The 15,993-nt window shown below is 43.9% G+C and overlaps 1 protein-coding gene across 1 annotated transcript in view; it reads left to right on the top strand.

Moving 5' to 3' along the window:
• Positions 1-15,541, top strand: part of FAM124A (family with sequence similarity 124 member A) — a 61,016-nt gene extending 45,475 nt beyond the window's left edge. The window contains exon 4 of the mRNA XM_001105422.5: positions 11,732-15,541. Coding sequence (XP_001105422.3) covers positions 11,732-12,538 — 807 coding nt within the window. The 3' untranslated portion in view covers positions 12,539-15,541. The remainder of the gene's footprint in view (positions 1-11,731) is intronic.
• The last annotated feature ends 452 nt before the right edge of the window (positions 15,542-15,993 follow it).

Below are 15,993 nucleotides of genomic sequence, written 5' to 3' on the forward strand. Positions count from 1 at the left end.
TTGGGGAGTGGTCAGCAGCTGTGTTTCCCACCAGGGAGAGAAAGCCACCCCGCCTTGAGTGAGAGGAAGGGTGCTGACCTGCAGAGAGAAGGCCAAAGAAGAGAAAGAACAGGACTTGTTGCATCTGAACCCTTAGCTCCACTTATCCTGTCGCCCAGCTGCATTCTTGCAGTTGTGGACATCGCCCCAGTTCATTAAATCTCTTTTCTTAATAGTGTGAGTTGGGTTTCTGTCCTTGACAAACAAAAGAATAAAACAGTCTTAGGGGACAAATTCAGTTCTGACATCTTTCCTTTGAAAGGGCAATGGAAAGGAGCAATGAGAACGGCTGAAGAAATAACAGGACCAAGGAGGAAGTTTCCAGAACTTGGTCAGTTCTGAATCTGTTACAGAAACCACAAAAGAGGCTGCTGTGTGTCCCTCCTTGTTGGGACACCCCCTGGCCAGAATTGCTGTCTGTGTGCAACCTCAGTCAGCTAGAAAAGCAACACCAAACTGTTGGAAATGATATAATTACCTCCTTAATGGACACTTAATCCCAGAAAAATTTAGAATAGAAATAATACAGTAAAAATACATTATATTAACATATTTTGTGGTAGCTGAGAAACAATTTGGTCATGTTTGGTATTTTAAGAATTTGTTGTGTTTTAGAGAATTTGACCTATTAAGACAAGAGGTCAACCTTGTGATTCCAATTTAAAATGTAGTTTAGAATTGATTTAGATTTGTACTTTTAAGTTAAGGGATATGAGAGCAAAGTTTTAGTAAATTTGTAACATTGGAACAGTTAAGAGGATCTAACTGTCACCATGTTTGTATGTTGAATTGATTAGATTTACAAGAGTTACTTAAGTACTTTAAAGATTTTGTTTATTAATGAGACCACTGAACTACTTAAAAAGAAAATCAAAACATTGAATGTATAAATGAAGTTTAAGATGTTAAAGGAAATTAAGCTACATAGCCCTTTTAAAAATAATTGTTAATTGTTAACATTTGCTAGACTTTTAAAAACAATTGTTAACATTTGCTAGACTTAGTAATATAATAAGATTTGTGAGTTGAACTCAGTTTAAGGGAAAATTGAGTTTGAAATTGGTAGCTTTAATTAATTGAATGTTAATTTTTTAAAGTATTTTTTTGATTCTTTTTCTGTACCCAAAAGCAGATCAGAAAACCTACCTTGATATTCCAGAATTTTATCTGATTATGTAAACCCCCACCCTAGGTAACTTGTGGAGGGTTAGTTTAATCCCAGCCAGGACTACTTCAGGTACAGCCAGGATCCCAGGACCCAACTACTGTCCTGGGTGAGTTTAGAATCAGTGAGACAGTTCTGGGGGCCACTTCTCACCCACAGTGCTCCTGGAGATGTCCTGTTTACTCTGGGCTCTTCCAGATCCTGTGGACATGGGGTTCCGGCCTGTCTCTTTGAAGGCCCTTTGCAACTCTAGGGTGGGCCCAGCCTGAATCAGAGACCCCAGACCCAGATCATCCTCTAGCCCTTAAGGGTCCCCAGCAGGTTAAGAGGCTGGTACTTCTTCAGGCAAATAGCCCACTGACTACGTACAAGGTTGCTGCCGTATCTGAAAATGCAAACTTGAGATAACTCATTACTTACAATGTACTTGCATCCCATCTTGTCTCTGGAGAAGATGCTTAGTTACTTGATATATTCTTTGAACATCTATCAAGTTGTCCTGTCTTTAGGTCCTTTTGTTTCTGCATTTGTGTCTCAAATACTATGCACTTCAAAGATGGGAACTTTTTTAAATTTATAATGTTCTTACTTGCTTTTTACCACTCAAGAAAGCCCACACAGAATTCTGGCTGGGAGAGCACCTAAGGACTGCTGCTTTGCAGATAATAGAACAGCCACAGTGAGTTTTTGACCTATTCTTGGCATGAATCTTACTAACCCACAAAACTTTGAGGTGTCCTAAATTCTATTTACTGAGAAGAGGCATTGTTAGTACAAGGCTAATCTCAGCAATCAACATTTTCCCCCCTTAGGCAGATTTATGGAAAAGATTGGATCTATAGTTACTCTTTAAAATCTACAATGGCCATGACGTCCATGTATTCTGAGGAAGGCTGGATGGGCCGTTTGTTCAGCCTGAGTCTTTGTCCTGTGGGTGGTTAGTTGATCTCTTCTGATGTAGGCAGCCTGTGTTTTTGGCATAAGCATTACAAATATATCCAATAGTTCTCTGTTTTAAGTGAGCTAACAGATAATACTGCAAAAGCAAACTTATGTAAGCCATAGAGATGGGTGGAACTGATGAGGATTCAAGGCTAAAAAGCAAGTTTTGTTATTTAAACAGATCTGCAGATAAGAACAAAATAAAAATTTATTGAGAGGGAAATGTGGCAGTGGAAATTCATTCTCTGGAATTTCCATTATCCATATCATTTTCCAGACAGAGGTTAATTGAAAGGACAAGTTCAGCCTACTTTAGCCAAGATAATTGCATACAAAGAGGGAAAATGTGAATGCTAAAGGAATTAAGATAGTAGGGATAAGACAGAAGGGGACAGAACGCTCCTGTGTGCTGGGCCGCCTCTCCCACTAGCTTTCTCACTGCACATTAGACAGGCCACGGTTCTTCTAGGTCTCCATTTTTACAGATTTCCACAATCACAGATTTTTGGATTTGGGAGGTTGCAAGAGTTTAGTTCACAGAGAGTAACAAAGGGCATTTTTAAGTTTTGAAGAGTATATAGTCATGAAAATATAAGGTCATTCAGAATAAAATAATTTCAGTAGCCATAAAAGTAGATACGGGCCCCAGAGCAAGAGAAGTAAAGCCAGCTAGGCAGAAGGGAAAATCAGAAAGTTGGCCCTTGTCTGGCTGCACATTCATTCAGATCACCTGGGGAGCCTTTCAACTGATGCCTGGGACCCACCCCCGAGATTCTGTTTTAGTTGCTGTGGAGCGTTTTTTGTTGTTGTTGTCTTTTAAAGCTTCCTGGGTGATTCTTATGTGCAACCGGGATTGCATAGTACTGACCCACATAATACAATAAATTCTGCTCTCATTTCTGTTCCTCTTGGCATGATTTCATGACAATCTCAGTCTTGAGGATGCTGCCAGTATCGTTCCTGGCAAATATGTGTATTCACTGATTCTAGTGATGGTGTGGGTGGCCAGAGTGGAGAATGGTTAGGTGGGGACTGTGACGCCCAGCTGCAGTCTGGGCAGTAATATAACCTCGCCAAGTCCAGTGGAAGGTCTTGAGAGTGTTGAGGAGACCTGACTCACTGGTGTTACCACAGTTTAGGCGTGGATCCTTTTCTGACGTGGTCAGCTAGCTCAGCCTTGCCGTAGCACTGCTTTTGAGTTTTCGTAATCCATTTTTATTATGTCAAGTAGTGGGGGCTCACTTTTCTCTGAATTAGTGATTGGAGTCCAGGCCAAAAAGCAAAAACAGTGATAAGTATCTCACACTTAAAGTTCAGAGAATTCCAGCTGTGAGACCAGCCACTTCCCTCTTCAAAGCAGGCTGGGTGGCCCAGTTCAGCAAAACCAGAATATCCTTTTCCCCTACCTTCTTACAAGGAAGTTGGGGTCACATGAGGTCAGTAGGTTGGCTTTGGGGGCACACCTCCCCTCTGCTCCCTACCAAATCAAGAGTCCCCAAACCACATTCCCCTCCTGCCCTGATTGTCTCTTGTCTTTATCATTCAGAGCCACTGAATGGCCAAAACTTGATGCTGCAGGCCTGGGCCCTAAGAAAGCAGCAGGAGGGAGATGGCCGGGCTAAATGGGAAATAGTGTCTATGCCTAGATGAAAGAGTGGGAAAATTGGTTTAGAAGTTTGTACAGAAAGCAATTGACAGGAGTCAACAAATTAAAGACCACAGGCCAAATCTGGCCCAGCACCTATTTTTGTAAATAAAGCTTTATACACACACACACACACACACACCAGTTGAACCCCCAGATCAGCTACCTCTTCCCCTTCCCATCAGAAAGCCAAAGCTTACACTCTGGAAAGATGGACCAGGGACCTAGACCACAGGACACCAAGCACAGTCAAGGGTGGGAGTGCCATACTGGGCCCGGGAGGAAGAAGTGCAATTCTGTATTGCACTTCTGGGATTGCCAGGTTCCTAACAGCTGCCCAGGCAGGAGGCTGAGGGAGTCCCCTCTGGGGAGAACTGGCAGGCTAGTGGCTGCCAAATCAGACAGCACAGATATTGAACATTTACATCATTGCACAGAGTTCTATAGACAGCACTGCTCTAAGAAATAAGACCTGGATAAGGGTAAATCTCTTTTTTTCCCCCATTATAAGCTTTGTAGAATGAATGTATACTTTGTTTTTAAAATTCTGTTTACATATCAGTTTATAAAAATAAAAATTTAATTCAAAAAATGATAGGGAGGCCTTCCCGCAGAACTTAGACCCCCAGGTTTATGCAAGGGCATTATATTTTCATAATACAAAAGCTTAGCAGCAACTCTCACCTGGGGGCACTTGGCATCTCTTCTCCACCAGGGGACATTTGGCAGTGTCCCGAGGCAGTTTTGATTGTCACAACTGGGAGGTAGTGAGGGTGCTATTGGTATCTAGTGGATAGAGGTCAGGGATGCCGTTAAACGTCCTCACAGGACAGCTCTCCCAACAAGGAGCTATCTAGCCAAAAATGTCAATTGTGCTGAGCTAGAGAAAACTGGGATTAAACTGAATCTCCAAGATTCCAGGCAGGCTCCCAAATAGATATGTATGCATGTAATTTTTCTTTTAATGAGACAGGGGCTTACTATGTTGCCCAGGCTGGTCTCAAACTCCTGAGCTTGAGCGATCCTTCCACCTCAGCCTCCTGAGTAGCTGGGACTACAGGCATGTAACACTGCATTGGCTTAATTTTTTTTTTCTTTTAAACTTGAATCCTTTGGGCTAGAATGCAGTAATTAGCTAAACTTCAGTCCCACAAGCTAGCATTATACCCTCAGTGCAATCGAAAATTAAATTGGAGAATTGAACAAATTATCTGGATAATTCAAAAACAAAATACTCTATCTCTTGTTGTTCAAATAAAGTAAGAATGGGATTTTTAACCTAAGTTATTGTTAATCATTTCTGTCAACTCCTCCTGGTCATTGAACTATATCACAGGATATTTCTCTCTTGCAATTTCTTAAAATCAATGATGCTTAATGAAACTCTGATGATCCTTTGTTAATATAAAAATCAGTTCTGTCTACTCCTGTGTTTTACAGCCAATGGGCAGGGTAATTCACAAATTACACCAAAAATAAATTATTTGGGGAAAGATGCAGAACTTATACAAAGAGAAAGCTTGCACCCGGGCATGATATTCTTTCAAGTTTTACAGATTCTATCATTAGATTTGTTGGTACCAGCTCCGGGTCCTCAGCTGTCACTTTGATTTTCTCTGTTGTTCCTCCTTAAGTGAATAGCTTTTTAATATACATCAGATCAATATCCAGGTTGTTTCCTAGAACTTCTAGGTGCCCAGCCCTTTTCTGTTTATTAATAGTATCTCCTGTGATCCTTGCCACATTTTCCCCAGAGTCGCTGCTGACACAGGTTGAGTGTCCCTTCTCTGAAATGCTTGGGATCAGAAGTGATTAAGATTTCAGATTTTTTTGGATTTTGGAGTATTTACATTATACTTATCACTTGAGCACTGGAAATCCAAAATCCAAAATGCTTCAGTGAGCATTCCTTTGAGCATCACGTCAGCACTCAAAAGGCTTCAGATTTTGAAGCATTTTGGATTTCGGATTTTGGATTAGGAATACTCAACCAGTATTAAACAAAGCTAGTTCCTGAGGCAACTACTCAGATTTTTTTATTTGAAAAGTTGCTCTTTATCATTAGATGTGGCTACTGCTTTTCCCGAAAATATCAGAGTCCTCAACTTTTTTCTGTTAAAATCAAATAATATTTATTGGTATTTATGACTTATGATATATAGGTATATGCTTACACATGTATAAGTACCTTAAAATTACCTTAAGTTATTTTAGAAGATATGTATTTGTATCTCACATGTGTTTTTGTATTTATTCATTCAGGAATGTATTGAGTGCTTGCTATGTACAAAACTGAACATTTGTTTAAACACATAATTGCAGGGTCAGACATCAAGCAACCCAGTTTCTAAAAGCCTCACAGAACTAAGTGAAGATATAACAATTAACCCAGTTCCTCTAGATATATCAATGTCTTTTATTTGTTGAGGTAATTTGTAAGCTCAGGTTCAGCTGAGAATGACAGGGACCTAAAGAATCGTGGCTTAATCAAGAGTGGCTTATTTTCTCTCCTACTTGTGGTCATCCACAGTACTCAGGAATCCTGGTTCACATTGGCTACTGGATGCAGTAGCAAAAAGTTTTTAAAATAGAGCAAGGGGCCAGGCATGATGGCTCATGCCTGAAATCCCAGTGCTTTGGGAGGCCAAGGCAGGAGGATCACCTGAGGCCAGGAATTCAACACCAGTCTGGGGAACATAGCCAGACCCTGTATCTACCAGAAAAAAAAAAAAAAAAAAAAATTGGCTGAGCATAGTATCACATGCCTTTAGCTCTAGCTACTCAGGCAGCTGTGGCAGGAGGATCACATGAGCCCAGGAGTTTGAGGCTGCAATAAGCTATGATCGTGCCACTGCACTCCAGCCTGGGTAACAGAAGGAGGCCCTATCTCTAAAGAAATAAAGAAATAAACCAGAGCACAATAAGTACCAGCCTTAAAGGAAAAAAGATAAATGACTTTAAAAAGAACTTCTGTTCATGAAAAGACAGCAATAAGAACAAAAAGGTAAGCCATAAACTGGCTGATATTTTTTTGCAATGCATATATCTAAGAAAGGTGTTAAATCCAGAATATGCATAAAGAGCAGGCATGTCTCAAAACAGAATGCCTAAATAGCCCATAAACATCTCATAAGATGCTCAATATCATCACTCATCAGGGAAGTGCAAATTAACAACATGATGAAATGCCATTACCCACCAGAATGCCTAAAATTAAAAAGAATTACAATGCCAAATGCTGGTGAGGATGTGGAGCAACTGGAATTCTTATACATTCCTGGTAGAATTCTATATCGATGCAACCAATTTGGAAAACTAACAGTATCTACTAAAGCTGCAAACATGCTCTGTGGCCCAGTATTTCCACTCCTAGGAATATGCCAAAAGAGAAATGAGTGCATGTTATTCACCAAATGAGGGCAGGTGGCTACATGAGGCTTCACAGCAGCACCTTGAATTTTGTCTCTGAAGATGGCAGATGTTCTCTAAGTGCACAGACACTGGGAGCACCATGTAAAGTTGTGGAGATATAGACGAGCATGAGGTGTTTGGGAACATGGTAATTGTAAACTGCTGGAGCACATGGGTTAGGATTCTAGAAAGACACAAGGCTGAAGGGGTAGGCTGGGTCTTGTAGAATTTGCCAAGGAGTGGGTTTTGCCAAGGGGCTTGTTCAGGTTTGGCTTTCAGAAAGATCACTCAAGAGGTGTGCGGGGTGAAGTCAGGGAGGCTAAGTAACTCTTGGCAGGAAGCCTTTGGGGGTGCTAAGTATCACTTTGCTGCCATTTTACTGATTTCAGGGAATACGTACTTTCACTTTACCCAAAATTATACTACCTGCCATTCTGTGCGGAGAATGGGGTTGGTATGTTGCTGTAACTGATGATTTTCCAGAAAGCCTTCTATTTCCATAATGGCGACAGGAAAAGGAAGGTAGACAGATGACAGTCCAGCAAGCATTTGCTCAACCGCCATCCTGTCTAGCTGAGCATCTCTTTGACAACTTTCAAACTTTCTGCCTAAAACATCACTGATTTTACAAAACATGTGCAGGCTTTGTCCATTCTTAGAGTGAACTTTGCCCTTTTCATCCAAATCCTCTTCCTGTACCGACCATTCCAAAAAGAAAACACAGGCTTTGCCCATGGCCAGCATCCTTAGTGAGTATATGAAAACCACCCAAAGGAGAAGGAAAGGAAAAGCAAAACACGGTGTTTTTCTTTAGAGCAAGACTCTGATTTCTCAATGTGAACCCATTGCCCAATTTTCTTGAGACAGCCCCAAATTTGTGTTAGTCCCTGTGTTAAAATGACCATTGTGGGCTCATTACACAGCAGACATTGTCACACTGCTCATGTTTCTGCCAAGGGAAAAACAAGAGAAAATGATCTTACTGGGAAAGAGGAGGTGCAAGGCTGAGGGTAAAGTCCCTGACCGTGAACAAATCATGAGACTCTGCCAGGGTTCCTGGGGGAGGGGCAGAATCACCTTTACTAGTGATTTAAGAAGAAAAGATTCTTATCAAAAAGATACCTGCACTCATATGTTTATCACAGCACTATCCACAGTAGGAAAGATATGGAATCAACCTAAGTATCCATCAGTGGATGACTGGAAAAAAAAAAGTGGTATATATAGCATGGAATACTCCTTAACTATAAAAAGGAATGAAATCACATCTTTTACAGCCATATGGTTAGAACTGGAGGTCATTATCTTAAGTGAAATAACTCAGAAACAGAAAGTCAAATACCACATGTTCTCATTTAGAAGTGAGACCTAAACAATGGGTACACATGGACATACAGAGTAGAGTAAGAGACACTGGAGCCTCCACAGGGTGGGATGGTGGGAGGGTAAGCGGGGGTGAGGGCTGAAAATTACCTATTGGGTGCGCTGTTCACTATTTGGGTGATGGGTACTCTAAAAGCCCAGACCTCATCACTATGCAGTATTTGCACATTAGAAATCTGCACTTGTACTAAATCTAAAAAAGTAAACAAAGAGAAAGAATTGGCCAGGTATGGTGGCTCACACCTGTAATCCCAGCACTTTGGGAGGCCGAGGCAGGCAGATCATGAGATCAGGAGATGGAGACCATCCTGGCTAACACGGTGAAACCCAGTTTCTACTAAAAACACAAAAAATTAGACAGGCATGGTAGCGGGCACCTGTAGTCCCAGCTACTCAGGAGGCTGAGGCAGGAGAATCACTTGAACCCAGGAGGCGGAGGTTGCAGTGAGCCGAGATTGTGCCACTGCACTCCAGCCTGGGCGACAGAGCAAGACTCCGTCTCAAAAAAAAAAAAAAAAAAAAAAAAAAGAGAAAGAGAGAAAGGATTCTATCCATGTGGCAGGGAATGAGCCTCTTGACACCCAGATCCTTGAAAAGGATGCTTTGGCTCAGTGGTCCACTGCAGACCCCTTTGCTTCCCCAACTGCAAACTGCACCCAAAGGTGCAAGAAAAATTTTGGATCAGTTACTGAATTCCAATTTTTTGGTGACTTTAGGGACATAACCAAATTTCCCGGGCTGGTTGCCTTCAGCACATTAATTTATGTGACACTATTCTGTTCCTTAAATTTCCTTAAATAGAAAGAAGGGAGCTTCTGAATTCCAGGGAGGCAGCTAGCCTGTACTGCTTCGAAGAGAAAGAAAGGAACCAGTACATCGCTGCTGTCACTTGGAGCAGCTCAGGAGGGCAGCCCCTAAGAGCTGAAAGCCAGGGGAGGATTCTGTGTGAGGAGGATTCAGGTTCCTGTTTCACTCTAAAAAGGTCCACTGAGGAGGAGTCTCTGGAAACATCTAAAGTAACTCCCTCTTAGCCTCTGGTGCTTCTGGTCAGCAGGCAAGCACACAAGAGAGGCCAGAGATGGAACCACCATCAGGGGAACCGCACTTAAAGGAGCTCCAACCTTCACAGGTGCAAGTTCTCTTTAAATCCAACAAGACCCCACTTTTAGAAACTGACCCCTCTGCCACTGGACAGAGCCAGGGAATACCACCAGATCTGCCCAGCAAACCGTGCAGGCACATTAGCTCCAGGCCTCAGGAGGGATGTGGAGGCTCCTCAGCCACCTGCCTCCTGCTGCCGCCCAGGAGTCCTGCCGTTATCCACAGTGCCATGCCAGCCTCAAATTCCGCCCACCCAGCAGGCAGCTCCACTGCGCACGTGGGCACCCTCCAGTGAAAAAGACCAGGTACCATCTCTCTTCAAAGCAGCAGAATGTAAGGTTTGTCTGGATTCCTACCTTCACCATGTGGTAAAAATAAGAGAGTACAGATAGATTTCTGTTAAACAAGCACAGTCATGAAAATCTCTGCAAAACTGCACAATGTTCATCCTCCATCACTTGTGCCTGATTTTAAGCCAAATTGAACAGTACCCTATTCCCTGACAGTGGGAAGATTTAGACGTCCCCTGGCATTCCTTGCATGGGAACCTTGACCTTTTGCTCCTCATAAAGCAATAACCACAAAGGCTTCCTTTCTCAGGCAGATTCAGACTGCAAAATTTTTCACCAAGTGCATGTTCTCAAATAAGACTTTGAAGACAGAAGTTACAAGGTGATGCATACTTATCAAGAAAGAAAATGACATCAGGGCACCCAAGGGAATTGGCTTTTGGAAAAAATAAGATAGACATTTGAATTAACATTATCCCCCATCCCCCGGAAACAACCTCTGTACTTAAGGACTTCTTTCCCTAGCCTCATGACTTATTTTCTCTTTTATTCAGCCAATTCAAATGATTAAGAAAATAGGTTTGTTTCCCCAGCTGCCACCAAGCTGTGACACCTCTCAGGCCTTTTGGGGCTGCTCCTTACCCCATCCCAAAGGGGTGACTCTTCATTCCTGCTGGATGCCAGGAGAGAGCCCTTGTAGTAAACCCCAGTTAGAACTCTTTTCTTATTTCAGGGATTTGTAAATCAGATACTATTAATATATACTAAGTCAAGCCAGACCGACTGTCCTGAAACCCATTATTTAATTGAAATCTTGGATACATAGTAAGGCTGGCCTTGGGTTCTGGCCTGTAGGCCTGGACATGACCAGAGAGAGAACCTGAGAGAAGTAGACCCTGGTGCAAATGCGCATTGGAAGAGAGGTCTCCAGTTCTGCGCAAGAGAAACGGGTTACTGGTGAGCTGCAGTGAGGGCTGGGGAGGGCTGCTGGACCAGAAGGAAGGCTAGGATATGACAGGGCAAAGCTTCTCATCCAACCCCTGCAGGATCCGCAGGATCACTCAGCAGGTGGCAGCTCCCTTTCGTGTACATGGTTCCTGAAAGGCATCGTATATAGAGAAATCAGTAGTTACAGCAACAAGTAGATAAATGCTAACCCCAATAGCCCCTCACTCATGGAGGATTTACTGTCTGGAACCATGGACCACCCTACCCTAAGATTGTGTCCTGGCTCTCTGTCATGCATGTACTAGAATCACATCCCATGTGGATCTGGTCTGAAATTGTCTGTGCATAGCCCATCCTGATCACTTCTGTCCTCTATTTCCAAACAGTGTCTATCAATCAGGTGGGCACATTGTGATTCTTTGGTTGGAAGGAAGCAAACCTTGCAGGCATTCTTTTTGCATTTTGTGATAATTCTTATCTCTGTTATCCTGCTCAGCCAGGCCCGTGTTCTTTTTGCCAATTTGTTGAGCGCAATGGGCATGTGTGCTTTAAAAAGTATTCCGTATTGTGATAAGGAGCTGAATCTCCTCCTAGCCTCGGAGATGGCTCCTCAGACTGAAAAGTCTGTCTGGTGCTCCTCAAAGCTCTGCTACCTCTGTCTTTGCTCTGGAGATTGCAGAGCTGGTAATGCTGGTAATGCTTTATTGCCATGACATTGCCAGGAGCTTCCAATGACTGGTAACTGTGTTTCCTGATGCATTTAACAATTCCCATCCTGCGCTAATGTGATCTGCCTTCCCCACACAGGCACACAGGGTGCATAAGAAGTTTCCTAAACCTGGCAGAGTGCATCATTCCTCCCAGAAGAAACGTCATTCCACTCCTTTGCCGAGCACTGCTGTACCAACCCATACACCTGGCAGCAGCCAGCAATCCCCGCTCAACAGTCCTCACCCAGGGCCCATCCGGACAGGCCTGCCTCCTGGGCACCAGCAGGAATTTGCCGGACGAGCCAACAGCACCCCCAACCCTCCCTGGTCTTTCCAGAGAAGCAAGTCCTTGTTTTGTTTGCCCACGGGAGGCCCCTCCCCGGCCTCCTCAGCTGAACCACAGTGGTTTTCAAACACAGGTGCCCCAGGGCACAGGGCATCAGAGTGGAGGCATGGCCACCTCCTCTCCATCGATGACCTAGAGGGGGCCCAGGAGACAGATGTGGACACAGGCCTGCGGCTCTCCTCCTCGGACCTGTCTGTGGTCTCTGCATATTCTGCACCCAGTAGATTCTGCAGCACAGTGGAGACACCCCTCCCCTCCGAAAGATGCAGCAGCCACTGGGCAGCTCACAAGGATTCCAGGGAGGGACCACTGCCCGCTGTCAGCAAGGTGACCACAGAGACCTCCTGGGCTTCCCTCCCTTTCTTCACCAAAAGGTCTTCCAGCTCCTCAGCGTCAGCTGGTGCTGCTCCCCCAGCTCCCAGCACTTCCACCCTCACAGACTCCTCCCCACAGCTCCCATGCGATACCCCCAAAGTCAAGCAGACTGATGGAGATGTGCCACCACCCCCAGGGTCGGCTGGCCCCGGGGATAATGACATGGAGGAATTCTACATCTGAATGCGCTCTGCTCTTGTTCTCAAAACACACAAACTCAGACACACAGACTCAGGCCACACTGCCCCTCTGGCTGCTGAGCGCACCGCATTCTTCATGATCCATTTCCCAGGAGCTGTAGCACATTTGCCTACCACCCACTTTTATCTGGGGGGGTGGTGTATCTCTAGGGACACAGCAGAAAAATACTGGCATTTTTATGCAAATAAATTCTCAACAAACTTGTCATAAAATATATTTTTTGAATATTCAGCATTTGAGATATGGTTTAGAGGGTTTATACAATTTAAATGGCTTATATAATTATTTGAAATGAAAAGAAAACCTAGTCAGCCAGAACCAATTTGGCCATTTTTCCATGGTATGAAGGAAAATCAATTAAGGCCAAAATATTGAATGTGGGAGAGATACTAAGTGACTTGTATGAGGCATTACTGCATAATAACGTAACGCACACCTTACTGGATTCTCCATATATATTTACATTACCAGAGAACAGTGGCCCTAGGGATGTTTAAGCACTGCTTATAGTGGAAAAAGTCAGCTTGAGAAGTAAACATATATCAGACTACAGGTAATTCCTCACCTTGAAGCCGTGCAGCGCCTAAAACTCTGGATTTATACAAAAGTTGCTAATGTGTTTTATAAAGATTTAGCATGAGTAACAGACTCTTGGTGCATTTAAAATATGTGAATTCCAGAAAGTAGATTTGCATACACCTTTTCAACAGCACATTTCACTGGAATGGATGAAGGGCTTCAGAAGACCGCTCCACTACCTGAATTTATTTGGATCACTGAGGAAGAGCATTTGTTGGGATTACAGAATTACAGGCCATTAGACATCATGGGCAGGTAGGCTTAACATTCTTCAACTTTCAGAAACCACAGTCTAAGGGCTATATTCAAATGACAGAGCCACACCGTCTACTGCTTTCTACAGTGACCATGCTGGGTCACACATCCTGTGTTTCTCGTTTTTCAGTGATTCGGAACATTTTAGCCAGCATTTTGATTGCACAGATTAATAATACTGTTCTCCCCCAAACGGGAAACTGTACATGAAACGCTCTCCTGAACAAACACCAGTGCACTGCCAGCCTCACATGACTGCATGGGAGCTTTAATTAACACTGGAGCTGGAGCCCAACGACCTTGGCTTTTCCTGCCTGTTATCTGCTACTGTCACAGTGCGAATGGCATTTGAATCTCACCTCCCTCTCACCCCAGTAAGGGTATGTTTGTTTACAGCTCCAACCTCAGCAATGCCAAAGGCTGGCATCGGGGGCAGTGCCAAGCTGTCCCTGGATACTATTTTACCTTTGAGGAAGAAGAGCATGGGTTTGCCAAGCTCAATTCCCAGGCTGGTGCTCCTTGAATTAATCATGGCACAGTGTTCATCTCTCTGGAAATGCCCACGCCAGCCCAGACACAGCCTCAGAGTCCTTTCCAACACAACCCTCCAGGCAGCAGTTACCAACCATCAGCCTTCAGCTGAAGCTTCAAGTCTTTGCCATCCTTGTAATGAGAGCCTTAGGTCTTGCCCCAAGCATTCTGGATTCTCCAACACTCAGAATTGTAATATTGTGCTTTAATTCAAATTTTTAAAAATATATAGTCTACTAATTCAGGACAAGGGGTAAGCAAACTTTTTCTGAAAAGGGCTAGATAATAAGTATTTTAGGCTTTGCCAGTCATATGGTCTCTGTTGAAGCTACTCAACTCTGCCACTGTAGTTTGAAAGCAGCTATGGGTAATACGTTATTGAACGGGAGTGACTGAGTTCCAATAAAGTTTTATTATTTATTTATTTATTTTGAGACGGGGTCTTGCTCTGTTGCCCATGCTGGAGTGCAATGGCACAATCTCAGCTCACTGCAACCTCTGCCTACTGAGTTCAAGCAATTCTCCTGCCTCAGCCTCCCAAGTAGCTGCGAGTACAGGTGCACACCACCATGCCCTGCTAATTTTTTGTATTTTTAGTAGAGATGGAATTTCACCATGTTGGCCAGGCTGGTCTCGAACTCCTGACTTCGTGATCCGCCCACCTTGGCCTCCCAAAGTACTGGGATTACAGGCATGAGCCACTGTTCCCAGCCAATAAAACTTTATTTACAAGAACAGCTGGTGGGCCAGATTTGGCCCAAGGGTCATAGCTTATTATCCCTTGAGCCAGTCTGCTGCCTGAGGTTGATTCAACATTCCCAGCTCCAGTCAACAACAAAAATTCTAAGTCTCCCGCCCACTGCTGCTGTGGTGTGTCATGCCAAGAAAATGGGCTACTCAGGTCAGACCAATGACTACAGAACCACAGGGCTCAGAACAGGAAAGAGCTTCTTTCTGCAGAGCTGATTCCTGGAAAGCCACCAGCACTCCACCTCCTGCCCAGAAATGTGATTCAGTCAATAGCTGATGATGAAAAGCAACCTGCAAACAACATTAGGGAGAAGGAGAAAAATAATTCAGAGGTGATGATACTGCCTCCCATGAACAGGGAAGCAAGTTCATCAGTAGCAAAAGTCAGTGAGGCAAAAAAAAAAAAAAAAAGGCTAACGGCCGAGGGCTAGCTCCTTCTCCCTAATCAGTGTCCTTATTTCAGTATGCTCACATGCTCACCTAGGACTGCTTTAGAGTGCAACTCTGGCCCCCACCCTTTCCCAATGACCCGCCCTCATCACAGTCCAGTCTACCAAACTGAGTGACCCCAAAGGACATCATAGACAGCATTTGAAAGCAAGAAATGCAGAATGTTCCCACAGCATCAGGTGAGCAGGGAGAGGACACCTACTGCAGACTGCATGGAAATGGCAGTCCCTCCACGGAGAGGGACCCACAGGAACACATTTACCAAAGCCTTCCCTTCCATTTCTGGCCATTCCAATAGCATCTTTCTCGTCCGGAAGGGCTCCCAATACTCTCTGGAGGATCCTGACTCATTTGGAGTATTATCCTTGTAAAAGATGCTGGCACATTGTAGGTGCTCAATAAATGTGTTCAATTGAAAGATACTGAGGTTGTCTCCTAAATTACTCCTCTCTGTATGTATTAGGCTCTATAGTGTAAGAAGTCTGGATTGTAGCCCTGGTTTTTTGTCACTTAATGGAACCCTGTCTCTTATTTCCTTGGCCATGCACTTCCTCCAGCATTACCAGGGAAGGGGGCATGTTGGTAAGTGCTCTGGTTGAGTTATATCCCATCCCTCATTTGCCTCTTTTCCAAGTAAGATCCCCTCACCCCTAAATAACTGCTCACAGTCCCACTTTGGCCTACACTAACCACCACCTAGTGTCTGCTTTAAAGAGCAAATCTGTCTCTGTCTGTCCCCACTGACCTGGCAAGTCCTACAGAAATCCACCTTGGGTCACATCAACTGGTTAAAAGGAGCATAAGAGGAACTGGTAGAAGCAGTGGGTGAAGCCACTGCAGAGACTTTTGTGACATGGAAGGGTTGACGTGTG

This window comes from Macaca mulatta, chromosome 17 (genome assembly GCF_049350105.2).
Source record: "Macaca mulatta isolate MMU2019108-1 chromosome 17, T2T-MMU8v2.0, whole genome shotgun sequence".
In the NCBI taxonomy this organism is placed as follows: domain Eukaryota; kingdom Metazoa; phylum Chordata; class Mammalia; order Primates; family Cercopithecidae; genus Macaca; species Macaca mulatta.